Below are 15,448 nucleotides of genomic sequence, written 5' to 3'. Positions count from 1 at the left end.
GTCTGAAATAATGTATTTACAAAGAAATTGAGGAAAATGTTAACTGTATGCCAACCAAAAAAACATTTTACTTTATATTTATTTGAAATGTAGTTCAAACATAGTCCTACCACAATATAAATTCTATTCTTATTTCACAATGAGTGTACAAATGTTCAAAAAACAGTTACAGTAGTTACAGTGTGAGGAAATTACTATAGAATTTAAATGTCAAACAATAATTAGTTATTTAGGCAAAATATTAGTTGCAATTTCTTTTTTTGTGCAAATAATTACTGAAAACTAATTTCCCCAAAGATAATCATATTCAATTACTACATAAAATACATCTATTCTGTGTCCATGTAATGTCATATTAACATGATATGTTAGAATATTTCAATTTCCCAAATGCTTTGCTGATGATGAAGCACAACTGGAATAGTACATTTGCTTGATTGGCTGAATTTTCTCCAGCTCTTTCCCTTTATTGTTGCTGGTCCACAGGTTTGATCTTGATGTGGATGCCGTTGAGTGAGCGAAGTACCAGTCTAGGAATTATCTTGGGTTTCCTAGTGGGGTCCTCTATCAGCTGATATCTCCTCAGTGTCTCGGCTATCACCACTTTCATCTCATTCATGGCAAAGGTCTGACCAATGCAGTTCCTAAGGGAGGAAAAAAAGTAAAGGTAATAGCAATGTGAAGAACATCAGGAGTAATTAAGTGCTTTTGAACAATAATATGAGAGGACAGCAATAGCATATGTTATCATGTGAGTTAGTGTTAGATACATGCAGCAGACATGTATTCTTTGTCATATTCCCTCATTTAGCTGAAAAGCAAAAAAACTGGATTACTTTCAGGCCGAAGCAATCCAGTTTGACTTGACTTGAATCCTCTTATTATTTTGAATGTGGAATGACATGAGATTGGGATATACATTCAATTCTTGCATTTTTTTTTCTACCTACTATTTTTTTTTTTGTAGAGAGAAAAAATTGGTACACTTGTCCATCCCACTGTTGAAAGCTTGGCTTGGGAGCATGGCGATGGACTGACAACTCACATTCCTGTTTACTTGTCCTCTTTTAAACATTTAAACAGTTGTGAATTCATATGGAGATACATTTGAGGAAATGCAAAAAAGGCTGGAAACGTGAAATAAAATAAAATATTAAGATACTGGTGCTGTTAGTGGGATCCAGACATCTCGATTAGCAGATATTTATTTGCATTCAGTTAAGTAGGAAGGTAATGAAGCAAAACAAATTATTAAACCTTCTCAAAATACATGCAATGATACGTTTAGGACAAAAGAATATTCCACATAATTATATACCTTTGAGGCCTAATTTCCTAATTAGAGGACTAAAATAAGTAATGTTAATTGGTAGTCAGTTGGTATGTTGATTGCTTATTCATGTGAATCAAGCTTAGGTTACGCAGAGTTCAACCTGTTTATTGTTTGCTAATCCCTCATAAAACCTAACAGCTTTTTTATTGTTATGTTGACAGTGAATAGCTGTAATGTGAGAACCTGACTGTCTGGTTCTCTAAAATAGTGGTTGAGGCACATGGTGTCAGGTGTGGACAAACCTGGGGCCAGCAGAGAAAGGCACAAAGGCATGCGGTGACCTGTTTGAAGCATTCTCTGGCAGGAAACGGAGTGGGTCAAAGACCTTTGAGGGATAGAAGAAGATAAAAAACAGCAAAAAAACAGATGTCAGTGTGCTCTTAATATCGACAAATCCACTGGTATCAGTTCATTTATAAAACTATCACTGGCAAACCCCCGCCCCATACCTCCGCTCACTACTCAATATATCCATCAGTAACCGCAATTTACGTTCTGGCAAATTCATTATTATGGTCATTCCTAAAGTCCGCACCTCCTTTGGCCGTCACTCATTCCAGTTTGCTGCTCCTAGTGACTGGAATGAGTTGCAAAAGATGCTAAAACTCCACACCTTCATTCCGTTACCCTCCTTTAATAATTCATTACAAGTGATAGTTTCTGATCACTGCAGTGCACCTGCTTTTGAATTTGCTTCTTCTGATCCATAGTACATAGAATTTTGTTGTTGTATACACTGTATATATTGTGATGTCTTAAATTTGACTAATGTTGTTATGTACTTGCTGTATTTATGTGTTAATGTCTTGCACCGACTTGCCTTCTGCTTTTGCCTCTTGGCCAGGTCGTCATGGTAAATGAGAATTGGTTCTCATCTGACTTATTTGGTTAAATAAAGGTTAAAAAAACCCCAAAGAATATTCTGCAATGGGGTATCATAGTTTACTGTCGTCTGTGTCGTTATATATATAATTGCCAGACAGAACCAGAACAGTTTTAAATAATTTATGAAATCATGTTTACATTTTCGAATCTTTATTTATCCAGGGAGGGTTGCTAAAGGTTTAAGTTACGACACACTCACACCTGGGAGCTGGCCAGTGCAACAACAGTCTCCTACAGCTGGCCACTGAGCTCCACTGAAACAACTGGAGGTTAAAGGAAGAATCCACCCTCGGATACTCTTACACTGTTAAATATCATCAATCATATCAAACTCCACTGTAGCTGTACTGGAAATATCTCAACATGACATGACACTGTCCACATTTGACCAGCAAGAATTAGAAAAATACACCACCAAACAAAAGAAATGGGCCCAGAAATACAAAGCACATTGCCAATAGCTGTTTACCAACAGTGTTAAAGTGTTTTAGGGTGGATTTTTCCTTTAAGTGCCCTGCTGATTGGCACCTCAATAGTAGTTATTCGGGGAGGTGAGAGAGATTTGCCAAGATTGGAATCAACACCCTCCAGTGACAAGCCCTCTTCTACCCACTAAGGGTTCACTTACACAAGGGTTCTCCCAGACAGTTGCATTCATATGAATCCCAAACACACTGGTTCCAACAAGACAACCTACAAAAAGGAAAATTATTTAGAGAATATTATGTTTTGCATACAAACAATGGATTATGAATGGATGCAACTGTGCAAACAGGCCATAGCCTCAATATGTTGTGCTAGTTAAATTATAACATAGCTTATGACAAAATATGCATATTGCAAAACCATTGCTAGTGGTTGTTCAAAGGGAGCACTTACAGAGACAAAACCAATAGTTAATGATTTAACTGTAACAGGTAGGGTAAAGGTTATGAAGGCAGCCATTGTAAAATCAGTCTAATCTATCTAATGGTTATCTTATGACAAAGGCCCTAGCAAATAGTAACTGAGATATATTCAGTATTCAGTTCATCACTTTTTAATTAGACACAAAAACACCAATGACCTGCAGGCACAGTCCTTCCATCAAAGAATGTCATGGGTTTGGTTATTTTTCGAGATATTCCTGGTACAGGAGGGTAAATACGGAGGGATTCTTTAATGCACATTGTGGTATATGGAATTTTGCTGAGATCCCCCCTAAAAACAAAATACATATACATCATATCAGTATTGGCAAGCAAATTGATCAAAATTCTAAACAAATGTAGGCCTAGTGCACCTATTGTTAGCTCACCCAGGACATGCACAGATTGTCACTGACTTCTACAGTATGGCATTAATTTGAATGCAGTGGCCTACCACTCCATGGTGTCCTTGCCATCCAGGGCTTGGATGATCTCATCCCTGCAGATCTGCTGGTGTTCTGGGTTGCAGGCTAGACAGTAGAGGGTGAAAGAGATGCCACTGGCTGTGGTGTCATGGCCCTCAAACATGAAGGTGTCCACTTCCGCTCGTATATCCTCATCTGACAGACCCTGCTGCTTCTCATCCTGAAGTAGGGATAAAGTGCAAAAAGATAAGATAATAATCAAAAACCTGATGTACTATTTGTTAAAGTGATAATAATAAACTTTATTTGCCAAGTGTTTTACATACATACAATGATAAATGAACACCAATATAATAAGGGCAGGGTTGAGCATCATTAGGGAGATGGAGAGGTAGGAGTGGCTCAGCCGACCAGGGGCGCATATCTGCCGTATACAAGCCCAATTAATAGTATGCTATCTCGCTTGCAGTAAGACTGGGACTAGCAGTGACAAGTACATTGGACTGAAAAGTCTAAAGACTGTTGTCTAGCAGAGACTGAGCACTGACTAAATTTAGTTATGTTCTCTTGAGAGCCATCAGAGACAGCACTTTGAGGTGGCCTGTTAGAGTTAATAAGGTTAATAAAGTGTGCTTGTACGCCAACGCTGCTCTTGTCCTCTCTGTTGTCCATCCAACCCTGCAATTTTTGTGAAAGTGGTGGCCAGTTACTGCATTGGGCTAGATCACCTGTGCATGAAGCCTCTGGTGACACCTGGCACTGGGAGACAACCGCGCCCCAATCGTGCGACCCACGGCACTCCTGAGTTTGAGACCCCTGCCACCCCATCTTCAACCCCCTCAGGCAGGGTCCCTCTCCAGCCAACTCTCTGAACTAATGCTCCTTTCCCCTCTACCCCACAGGTGCCAGTCTCAGTGGTTGCTGCGCCGGACCCACATGGGGCCCCAGCAGTGCAGGCATTCTGACCACATGCAAAAGGACTGTGATGATCCATCAGAGCTTGATTCAACATGGGCCATTGGTAGAGGCGTCTTAGATGGCTGTTTAGTATGTGCATGGGAACATTCATGATTACCCTGTGGTGCCAGTGGAAATTAGCTTCACAGGAAAAAGCAAGTCAAGGCTGCGGTTACTTCCTGCCATAGGCATCCCCTCACATTAAGCACAAATTGAATTGGGTTCCCCAATTTGATAGAAAATGTGCAGTGAAGTATTTACAACAGGTAGGGAAGTGAAATGTGGGCACTGTGCTTGAACAGTTCCAAGACGAAACCCTGTGCCTTCGACCAAGTGATAAAAATTGATGGTCAGCTGGAGTGCCCTGACGCATCAGCTCGTGGCAAAATTTTATTGGCCGGGCATTTACGAAGATGTGCGTAAGTGGTACACCGCCTGCCATGAATGTCAGCTGATTAACCCCCGTTGCCACACCAACAGTGCCACTGCACCCTGTTTCTTTGATGGAGGTCCCCCTTCAAAACAATTCGCATGGACCTCATCGGGCTATTAGACTGAAGTGCACATCATTTCTGCCACAGGCACTTCCTGAACTCTACAGGTTGTTGGGCATTCAGCCAATTTGAACCAGCATGCACTCCGCCAGACCAACAGTCTGGTGGAGTGGCTTAACAAAACCTTGAAGACAATGATCCGTAAGATTGGGAGGGTCATTGTTGAGGATTGGGATAAATGCCTGGTTGATCTGGTCCTATGTGCTGGAAAAATACAACTTAGACTGTGTACTGTACTGTAAGAGTGGAAAACTACTACTACTACTGTCTGTACTACAACTACTGTCTGTATAATCACTTGTGTGACAAGGCCACAAGGCCACGACAGGTCACGTCATGTCCGCATGAGCAGAACCAGTTTGAACGAGATCACCGCTCCCCAAGCGTTCAGCTTGTCTGCTGTCTAGAGATAAGGGATAGGAGGAAGCTGTGATTGGGGTGTAGGTGTAACTGTTTGACTGTCTGAGGCGTAAATAGACAGACGACACGACTGGAGGAGATTATACTTTGTAGCAGTTCCTTCGTTACAGGCTCACTGAGGTGTATAAATATACTGTGCTGAGAGCAGATCATTGCTCATTGCTGTGGGGACCTTTGCTCTCTGTATGCTTGAGCCCATTGGCAAATGCTAAAATAAAAGCCAGAAAGACAAGTTTGTTGTTGCTCTCCTTTATTACAGAATTTCCGTTTCAGATTTAGTAGTTTTGCCATATCCACTGGCATTATCAGATCATTATCTCATTAAATTTCAAATTGTTCTGCCCTGTCGGCATTCAAATCTAGTTGATACCTACAGCATCCGCCGTATTGATACTTCCACGACTACAAAACTCGTTGATCTCCTACCAAAAACTCTTGCCTCTCTCCCAGAACGAATTGGCTCCCTTGACGAGTTCACGGATAACTTTAACTCTATTCTACTTGACTCGCTTGACTCTGTTGCGCCCCTACTCCCCGCCGTCTAAAGAAATGGTCGCCCTGGTTTACTGACGAAACTCGTGCACAAAAACAGGCGTGTAGAAAGCTGGAATACAAATGGTGTTCATCCAAACTTGAGGTCTTTCGGCTAGCATGGACCGATAGCCTAATGAATTACAAGCGTATGCTCTCCGCTGCTAGGGCCTCCTACTTCTAAGATCTTATTAACACTAATAAAGATATCCTGAAGTTTCTATTTGACACGGTAGCAAAACTTACTCGCAAACCCTCCCCAATAGTGAGCTCTCCATTTACTGCAAATTAGCAATTCTTTACCCACCGAGGGTGTTGATCCCTCTCCTAATCTGTTATGAACACAGGTGGGACCCAAACGCAGGACACAGACAGGGTGGTGTTGGTAAGGAAATGTTTTATTGTAAGGGAGGATCTGGCTGATGGCAGGGAAGGGAATCCGGTGGCTACAAGGGGGAGTGATGGTGAGGAGGAGTGATGAGTGTGGGATGAGGGGAAGCGTGGCAGGCACGTGTAGCTTGGAGGCTTTGAGGTTGCTAGCAAGCAGGCAGGGAGACAGGCAGGAGGACAGGCAGGCGAGTGATGGTCCTGGGATACAAGAAAGGCTGCTTAGTCACAGGAAACACGAAGGGACAAAGTCGCTAGAAGTTCTAGATTTGGCCTAGAACCGTAACTACCACTGTGGTTGAAATTTTTTGTTCCTTATACTTCAAATTATTCACTAAGATCAGATCCTCTTTATAGTCCCCTTTGTATCTAAGGAAGTTGGCAAAAAAGCTTTTATGTTTCGGGCTCCTTCTGATTGGAATAAGTTACCTGTAAATATCTGTTCTCTGTCATCATTTCGCTTATTTAAAAATGTTTTGTTTTCTCATCTTAAAACAGATTGCCTATGTTTTCAGTAATGCCATCACTGTTCCTTTATTTCCTTTATTTATAGAGTGATCCTTTTCTTTTTTACTGATTGTGTCTAGTCTATGGTTGTAACTTCTTTTTTTTTTCTTTCTTTCTTTTGTTATTTAGTTTGTCGCTTGTTTTGTTGTTTGTTTTGTCATTGTTGTGTTATATATTATTGTGTCTTGTGTTTTCCATTTGTTTTGTGAGTATTTTTTTGGGACCCCCTTGAAAACGAGATGATACATCTCAAGGCGTACATCTCAAGGTGTATCCTGATATAATAAATTTCTCTAATACACACAAACAAAACATAGACAGCAAGAGAGACAGACTGGGGAGCACTGGGAACACAGAGAAACACTAGGGAATCTTCTGTGGGCACGGCCACGGCTGTAACATAATCGTGCATTAGGTGCAATAGAGACCACCACCGTGCTCTCGCAATTTGAGACTGTCTCCTTAGACAGCTTCTCTAAATTAGTAGTTTTCTCTAAATCCACAACCAGCCTATCTGACCCTCTTCCCGCTAAATTGGTTAAGGAACTTCTCCCAATATTAGGCCCCTCCCTACTCAACATCATTTACACCTCTCTCTCCTCTGGCGTTGTGCCCTCCTCCTTTAAATCAGCTGTTTGAAACCTCTGCTTTCAAACGGCTGAAAACCTCTGCTCAAAAAATCTAACCTTGATCCTGATGTTCTTAATAACTTTAGACCAATCTTCAATCTCCCCTTCTTCTCTAAAGTCTTGGAAAGAATAGTTTCTACCCAACTAACTGTCTACCTCTCGTGTAATAGTCTTTTCGCACCCTCTCAATCTGGCTTTAGGTCTCTCCATAGCACTGAGACTGCTCTCACAAAAGTGGTAAACGACCTACTCCTTGCCTCAGATTCCGACTCTTCTTCTGTTCTTATCCTACTTGATTTGAGTGCGCCATTCGATACAGTCGATCATAATATTCTCTTAAACCGCCTAGCGAGCTACGTTGGCATCCGCAACTCTGCGCTTTCCTGGCTAAATTCCTACCTATCTGATAGAATACATTGTGTCTCACATAAAAAAACTATATCTGAATACTCTAAAGTTAACTTTGGCGTACCGCAGGGCTCTGTGCTGGGGCTTTTGCTTTTCTCCATTTACATGCTACCTCTTGGTATAATTTTCCGCAGCTATGGTATTAAATTTCACTGTTACGCAGACGATACTCAAATCTACATACCAATTAGACCTGACAACCGTTCACAACTTACAAACCTAGAATTATGCCTAATCGCTGTCACAAATTGGATGTCACAAAACCTCTTGCGACTAAATGCCAACAAAACTGAGATGCTAGTTGTTGGCCCAAAAACCCAACTGCCTCTTGTTGCACACCTTAATCTAAACTTTGGGGATTGCTTAATTACCCAGAGTCCCACAGTTAAAAACCTTGGCGTTACTTTCGACTCAGCTCTCTCATTCGATGCTCACATTAAGGAAATCACTAAGAGCATTTTTCCACCTTCGCAATATCTCGAAAATTCGCTCCCTGCTAAATACAGTGGATGCTGAAACCTTAATACACGCTTTTGTTTCATCAAGACTTGATTATTGTAATGTCTCTGGCCTACCTAACTGCAGTATTAAAAAACTACAACTTGTGCAAAATGCTGCCGCCAGAATACTAACCAGAACTAGAAAATTTGACCACATTACTCCTAACCTCCCTTCACTGGCTCCCAATTCAAGCCAGATCTGACTTTAAGGTGCTTCTGTTAGCTTATAAATTGTTACATGGGCTTGCACCATCATATCTATCCAACCTCATCATCCCTTATATTCCCCCTCGTGCCCTCCGATTGCAGGTTGCTGGCTACCTTACTGTCCCTAGAATGAAGAAAAAATCAGCAGGCAGTAGAGCGTTCTCCTACCGAGCTCCCTATCTCTGGAACCAGCTACCTCTTACAGTCAGGGAAGCTAATTCTGCCAAAATCTTCAAATCTAGACTCAAAACCTAGAAAAAAACCCTACATAAAAGGCCTACATCGGCTATGAGTCATATAGCCTATCCCTAACATAAATAGGTATTTTCAAATTGTTTGCAATTAACGGGGTTAACAGTTTTCTGGTGTAAGATTAATTTCTCTTTCATTTTGAGATAGCCTACTTGTTTGAGGTCTGACCATTTTTTCTTCACCTAAATGTACAGAATTGCCATACAAGCTATTATATTAGGCTACTATTACATATATATATATATATATATAGGCTATACATATCACGGATGTATAAATTAAATATTCAAACCTCAGCTGGAGTTCGATTGTTGACGCTGGTGGCCGCAGCAGTGATTTCTTTCCATACTGCATTTTTCCAACTTCCTTTGATGTCACTTTTCAGGCTGCCAAATAGAACTAATTGGTTCAATTGGACTTGCAACGTTAGAGGTCGGAGAAGTTTCTCTTCTTGGACGTATTACACATCTCCATGTCCTAAACTCTGGGGGCGAGGCCTCTAAACCGAGAATATTTAGGGGTGTGATATTTAAATGAAGATTGTTTTCAGCCTCCACATTTATCAACGCCCGATCATTCTTACACTGTGATTGGCGAGATACGAACGTTTCATGAATCACACGTGAACCCTGTCGTAAGATGATTTCTGCGCTCGGATCTGCACTGGTTTCTACGTTAGATTGATAAATGAGGGCCATAGTGTCTAATCACTTTCTATCTGATGTCTGTACGAGCGTGTCTGTGCCCGAATACGTCTGGGTTTTGTGCTGCTTCTGCACAGCTCTGTGTGTGTGTGTGTGTGTGTGTGTGTGTGCGGCTGGTTTTCTCCACCCTTTCTCAGATTCCCGTGCAGTCTTCTAGCTGTCAGCAGACGGGTACCGCCCCGGCTCTGATGGTCATCGGTGCTGGCCTTAGTCCCATCCCTGATGCTGCTCCCACCTGGATGTTTCTCTCTCCGTGTGTTTGTTGTCTTTGTGTGCACCTGTCTCTCCCCCCTTTCTCAGACTCCAGTGCTTGCCTTAGTCCCATCCCTGCTGCTGCTCCCACCCGCCGTGCTCTGACTCTGTGTGTTCTGTGTGCAGCTGTCTTCTCTCCCCTTCCCCAGACTCCGGTCCAGTGTTCCACCTGCCAGTGGACCGGTGTTGCTCCGGCCTGGCGGTCGTCGGCGCCGGCCTTGGTCCTGCTCCCACCCAATGTGTCTCCTGTGTGTTCGTTTGCTGTTGTTTTCTCCCCTTCCTCTCTCCCCTTTTCAGACTCCGGTGCAGTGCAGTGATCGTCGGTGCCGGCCTCGGTCCCATCCCTGATGCTGCTCCCACCTATCATGTCTCTGACCCTGTGTGTTCTGTGCGCAGCTGTTTTCTTCCCTTCCTCTGTACGTGTGTGTGTGTGTCTGGTTATGTTGTGTGTGTGTACGCGGGTTCTTCTCTCTCCTCTTCTCTGACTCCAGTGCAGTGTTCTACCTGGAAGGGACGGGTGCTGCCCTGACTCTTCGTCGTCAGTGCTGGCCTTGCTCTTCCCTGCCGCTGTTCCTACCTGGATGCTGAATTACGACTGCTGCCCTCGTTTCACTGAATTTTTAGAGCTGATCTCAGCCCCTTCTCATCGCCGCATGCTGCCTCTCCTTCTTTTTGTCTCCCTTTGTTTTCTCTTGTCATTATTGTTGCCCATGACTCTGTCAATGTTTTGCCCGGCATCTATTGAACGCTAAGCCGTCCCGGGGGGGGGGGATCCCTATTTGCCTCAGCCCGCCCAAGGTTTCTTCCAAGTATTCCTATTAAGGTTTCTCTTGGGAGTTTTTCCTTGTGTGCATTAGGGTGTAAGGCTGGGGGTGCCGGGTAGGTTAGGCTATGTAAAAATAGGTAGATTGTTTGTCTTGATAAAATCTGCTCTTGCCTACCCTGTGTTTTTCGCTATGCTTGTCCTATATAATTTTGTTCACCATTGATTGTTTTTGTTAGATCTAGCTAGACACATTCTCTGTAAAGTCCTCTGAGACATGCTTGTGATAAAGGGCTATATAAATAAACAAACTTGAACTTGAACTTGAGGTTCCACAGGTCTCCACAGATTTTTTCCCTTTGAACTGCTGTTTGACAGGACACCTAGGGGTGTCTTGGACCTGGTTGAAGAAAGCGTGGAGGATGATCCAAGCACCAGTAAAAACCAAAGTACAAAAGGTCCTGGACCTGCGAGCAGAATTTCATGCACTTTAAGAATTACCAAGCAAGAATTTGCTCTGAGTGCAGGAACGTCAATAGTGCCTGTACAACAAAGGTACCCAGCTGAGACAATTGTCACAGAGAGATAAAGTGCTTGTATTGCTCCCCACTTCCAGCTCCAAATTGCTCGCCAAGCGGCAAGGACAGTTTGTGGTCACACAATGAGTGGCAGTTGGCTCCCTGGCCTAAATTGGGCAGTGGGGGGTATGTGACGGGGGTTGAGCGTCAGTAGGGAGGCAGAGAGTAGCTGTCTAGCAGAGACTGGGCACCGGCTAAGTTGACTTATGTTCTCTTGAGAGCAGTCAGAGATGGTGCATTGTGGTGGCCCGTTTGCAATAGAGTTAATAAAGTGTGCTTGTGCGCCAACACTGCTCTTTTCTTCTCTGTTGGACATCCGATCCCACAACATGACATTGTAATTTAAAAAAGCACTGTAGAGTAACACAAGGTGGGCTTACATGGTTACCTAATAGTAATATGCTTCTAACTGAATAGACAAAGATATAATGGCTAGTGGTTCCTCCCTAATATCATTACATTGGGTGAATGTCAAAATAATATTGTGAAATCAATGGATTGGGATTCTGATGACATAACATACCTTTGCGCAGAGAAGGATGTCCAGAAAGTCCAAGTTTCTCTTGGCTTGTATTCGGTCCAGCTCCTTCTCTTCCTTTAGTGCTTCTTTCCTCTTTCTTACGACTTCCTCTACCAAGAAACACATCATGGGAGAGTATTAGATACATGGTTATTACAGGCTCACTTATTGGCTGACAGTGCCCTGTAAGGAGGTCAGAGTAACTGACATTTCAAGATAGCTCAGATTGTCATCTATCAAATTGCCATTACACATTCAGAACTTACCTGTATGACTGTGAGCCACCCTGGTTGCCTTCCTATATCTGAAACCATGTGGGCTGAGATGGAAAATGATATCGCTGTGGTACGGAAAGGTCCTGAACCGCAGGTTAACCATATTACTGAGCTCATACACTGCTTTGATGTATGCATTTGTTCCACTGAAATGAAAACATAGCATTAAAAGCTTAATTCCCTTCAGCTACAATTTACACAGATGAAGCAAGAAACAACTTCAGAAGATAAAATTAAAATTAGGAACTGTGGCAAAACGGTCCCATAACAATAATGACTGACCCCTCGTTCTGACAATTGCTGTTGCAGCTGAAGGCACACTTCATGATGCTGTCCAGTGTCATGAGGCTCACATATTCAAATAATTCAAATGACACATTGTTTTTTGCATAACCCTCCCATTTGTCCTGGAAATAGTGGGAAAACAGATGTGATCTCTCTGCAGGAGCTGGACAAAACAAATTCCACAAATATCTCTACTCCCACACACTGATTTACTCAACCAACTCTGTTCACAAATACATGTCATCTAGTTAGCCTGTAATCATAATTTCATCATCATTAATATACTTTTATGTCTTGTAATTTGTATTAACTATTATTATTAAGTGTATAACAGTATATATTGTCATGAACATACCAACATAGTTTTTGCAGAATCCGACATCAGTTTTACATATGGCTTCAAAACATCATAATGGAAACCTGGGGTCAGGAGCCTTCTGTGGCGAAACCACTTCTGGCCTTTTGACACCAGCAAACCATCTCCTAAAGTGAGAAATATAGATAGATAGATAGATAGATAGATAGATAGATAGATAGATAGATAGGCGCAAAATAAGCAATTCCCTAATTGGCTGTGCAGATATATACTGGATGAAAAAGGCAATGTAGTCTTACCAATCCATGGTGTAAGAAATCTATATCCAAAATCATCTTTTGGCTCTGTTGAGAAACAAAAAATGGCCACAGAATGGCCATTCGTTATAAAATATGTATAAGGCATTTCATGTGAAACACTGAATGAACTGATATATTATAATATAGGTAGTGTTTCAAGTTCAAAACAATCCACACCCACACCCACCTGTTGATGCCAGTAGGGTTTTCACATAATCTGGGTGGTGAATGTTGAGGACTGAAACAAAAGGCCCAAACCACAATGGAAAAGCCAACGGGTATTGCTCTCCCCATTCCACCAATTTGTCCAAATCTGTCCCATCTTGTTTAAACTGTAAGAGAAAAGAGAAAACTTACAACTGAAAACCTCAACTGAACCCCTCGACTCTTTCTGCATGCTCTACACGTGATTTATTACTTAAATCACTAGGGGAAGGGAGGAGTGATATGTTTGCCTAAACGACTAAAAGTGCATCTTATTTCCATATGGGGTCTTTCTTTGATTTCACTCATCAGTAATGTATTTTCCCCAAAAGCACTCCACGACTTGACACAAGAAATACAGTAAAACATAGCGCCGCAGGCATTTGTATTTGTATGCATTGTATTTAATTACCTCCTGGACATTTCCCAACAGCCAGTGTCCTGGTGGTCCTGGAAATGGTTCAAGATTTCGAAGCCATTGTCTTTTTTTGATAATCAGGGCAGTTAATTTAAAGACAACGGCAACTAAGCATACTAGTGCGAACAAGTGCATGCCAGGCAAATCCAAGGGAAACGATGTCGCTTTCATGACAATTCAATTAATTGCATTCCGATTAGACGTATTATAATATTCAACCTGACTCTGCAGAGTAGGTTAGGCTATTGAACGCGCTCTTTGTATTCTTTGCACATAGCCTCCTTGGAGGTAAAACTAAGAGATGCCGAACCCCGATGAAGAGGGTATGACGTAGGTCGGTGGCCTGTACTTGTGTACGGTGGGTGGAGTGTTTTCCACAGGCCGGTGTATCAAATGCTGACTTAAAGTGCTGCCGGAAACATCAAAACTTTGGGCTGAACGGACTGGGAAAATGGGAATTTTCGATGATAAATTACCAAGATGTGATGTTAAGTCGGCGGAGAGCATGAAATCCATGTCAACAATTGATGATAAAAGATGCATAGCCTATATTACGATATTGTTTGCCATCGTGTGAAATGAATTAGTTTTTAGTCTAGTCTATTTTTGCTCTAACTTTTGGCTGTCAAACATTTTGTAAATCCTAATGCGTTGCCCTGTTGAAAAGACAAAAGCAAATACTGTTTAGACTGTCTTTATATTGCTACAAGACCTACATTAAACAAGTCTAGCAGAACAGATACACAACAACGTTTGGCTAATGAATGATTTAAAACATTAACTGATCCAGATTTTTCTCTCATAATTTTGCTGAAACAAGATGAAGTAGCGAAGTGAAGCTTGATTTCTAAAATAAAACAACAGCCACAAAAAACATACTTTTGTTACAGGGTTCAATTTTGTTATTATTAGCCTACTGACCAAAAGCAACTAGGCCTAAATGCGCGACGCATTTACAACTTGGACGGTTGGAAGTCGAAGCTTTCGAGGAGCACTTGAAGGCAGCATTACACTGCAAGCCTGCTGGAGGAAGTCAGGAAACGCTTGTTATTCATTCACATGTCATTCACATCTGATTCATGTTGTGAGTTTCTCCATTGCTGCAACTTCTGCAGGTCGCTCTCGCTAACAGTGTCCGCCATATGCCGAATTACATTTTAACAATCTTTGAACTTGATAAGAAGACCTTTACAATTTGATAACTACAAATGCATCTTAAAACACGATTAGAATAATACCGTTCAAAGACCATGCATGTGTAAGCAATGGTAAATGTAATATACTGTATATAATATAGGACACAAACTAATTATTACAAATTAAGTTCCAAATATCCAGTTTGGAGAAAAAGAAAAAAAAAAACACTTGAAAAATTCCCTAGTTATATATTTTGTGCTATAATTTTGTGAGAGTGATTGTAATTTTTTTTTTTACCAGAAATGGAAAGCTTATTTAGAACCAAAGTCTTCACATGTGAATAGTTGTATTGGTTCATTTTGTTGCTGCATTTGTACTCTCTCCCACAGTTTTCAGAAGTGCCAGTCAAACTAATGTCAGCCTATCTCTCGTAGGTTCAGACAATGTCACTGAAATCAAACAGAATCCAGTGACATTTGAGCTTGGCAGATAAGTAGCCTAAATTATGTAGCCTAACCTCGGAGATGATAGTTTCTTTCCCTCAAATAAATAACAAATGAACTCATAGATGTATAAACTGTATAGAGCATAATGGTGTAAACCGCAGTGAGTATCAACACGTGCTCAACAGTATCTACAGCATATCTGATAAATGTCACTCTTGTTGTACAGATTCATGCATCACAACACCAATGCTAATTCAACACTGAAATATAAACTATATGCCACATCATCAGAGAAGGCGTGTGGGCGAAAAGCCACATTTGTTTTCCTCTACATCGGTTGTTGGACCA

At 41.6% G+C, this 15,448-nt stretch overlaps 1 protein-coding gene across 1 annotated transcript; it reads right to left on the bottom strand.

The window, feature by feature from the left end:
• Positions 1–122: 122 nt before the first annotated feature.
• LOC139642354 (cytochrome P450 4B1-like) lies at positions 123–13,800 on the bottom strand. Its single transcript, XM_071517156.1, has 12 exons — positions 13,512–13,800; positions 13,083–13,227; positions 12,896–12,940; positions 12,636–12,763; positions 12,278–12,402; positions 11,987–12,141; positions 11,724–11,830; positions 3,581–3,771; positions 3,285–3,418; positions 2,847–2,911; positions 1,576–1,658; positions 123–644 (listed from the first exon to the last, which is right to left on the bottom strand). Exons 1-12 carry the CDS (start codon positions 13,686–13,688, stop codon positions 467–469), a joined length of 1,533 nt encoding a protein of 510 aa, XP_071373257.1. The 5' UTR covers positions 13,689–13,800; the 3' UTR covers positions 123–466.
• Between the last annotated feature and the right edge of the window lie 1,648 nt (positions 13,801–15,448).

The sequence above is a fragment of the Centroberyx affinis genome, unplaced genomic scaffold (genome assembly GCF_046629955.1).
Source record: "Centroberyx affinis isolate AG114_WGS23_722 - 3 ecotype Tasmania unplaced genomic scaffold, CSIRO-AGI_Caff_v1 ptg000469l_1, whole genome shotgun sequence".
NCBI classification, from domain to species: domain Eukaryota; kingdom Metazoa; phylum Chordata; class Actinopteri; order Beryciformes; family Berycidae; genus Centroberyx; species Centroberyx affinis.
Note: the sequence above shows the minus strand (reverse complement) of the source record. Positions and strands in the feature narration are given on the sequence as shown.

What these genes read in the sequence shown, in the direction of transcription:
- LOC139642354 (XM_071517156.1), bottom strand. Translation starts at nt 13,688, where the DNA reads ATGAAAGCGACATCGTTTCCCTTGGATTTGCCTGGCATGCACTTGTTC. An exon ending in TGTTGGGAAATGTCCAGGAG is followed by an intron (nt 13,228 to 13,511) that starts GTAATTAAATAC and finishes TTTCTCTTACAG; the next exon opens with TTTAAACAAGATGGGACAGA. An exon ending in ATTCTGCAAAAACTATGTTG is followed by an intron (nt 12,403 to 12,635) that starts GTATGTTCATGA and finishes CACTATTTCCAG; the next exon opens with GACAAATGGGAGGGTTATGC.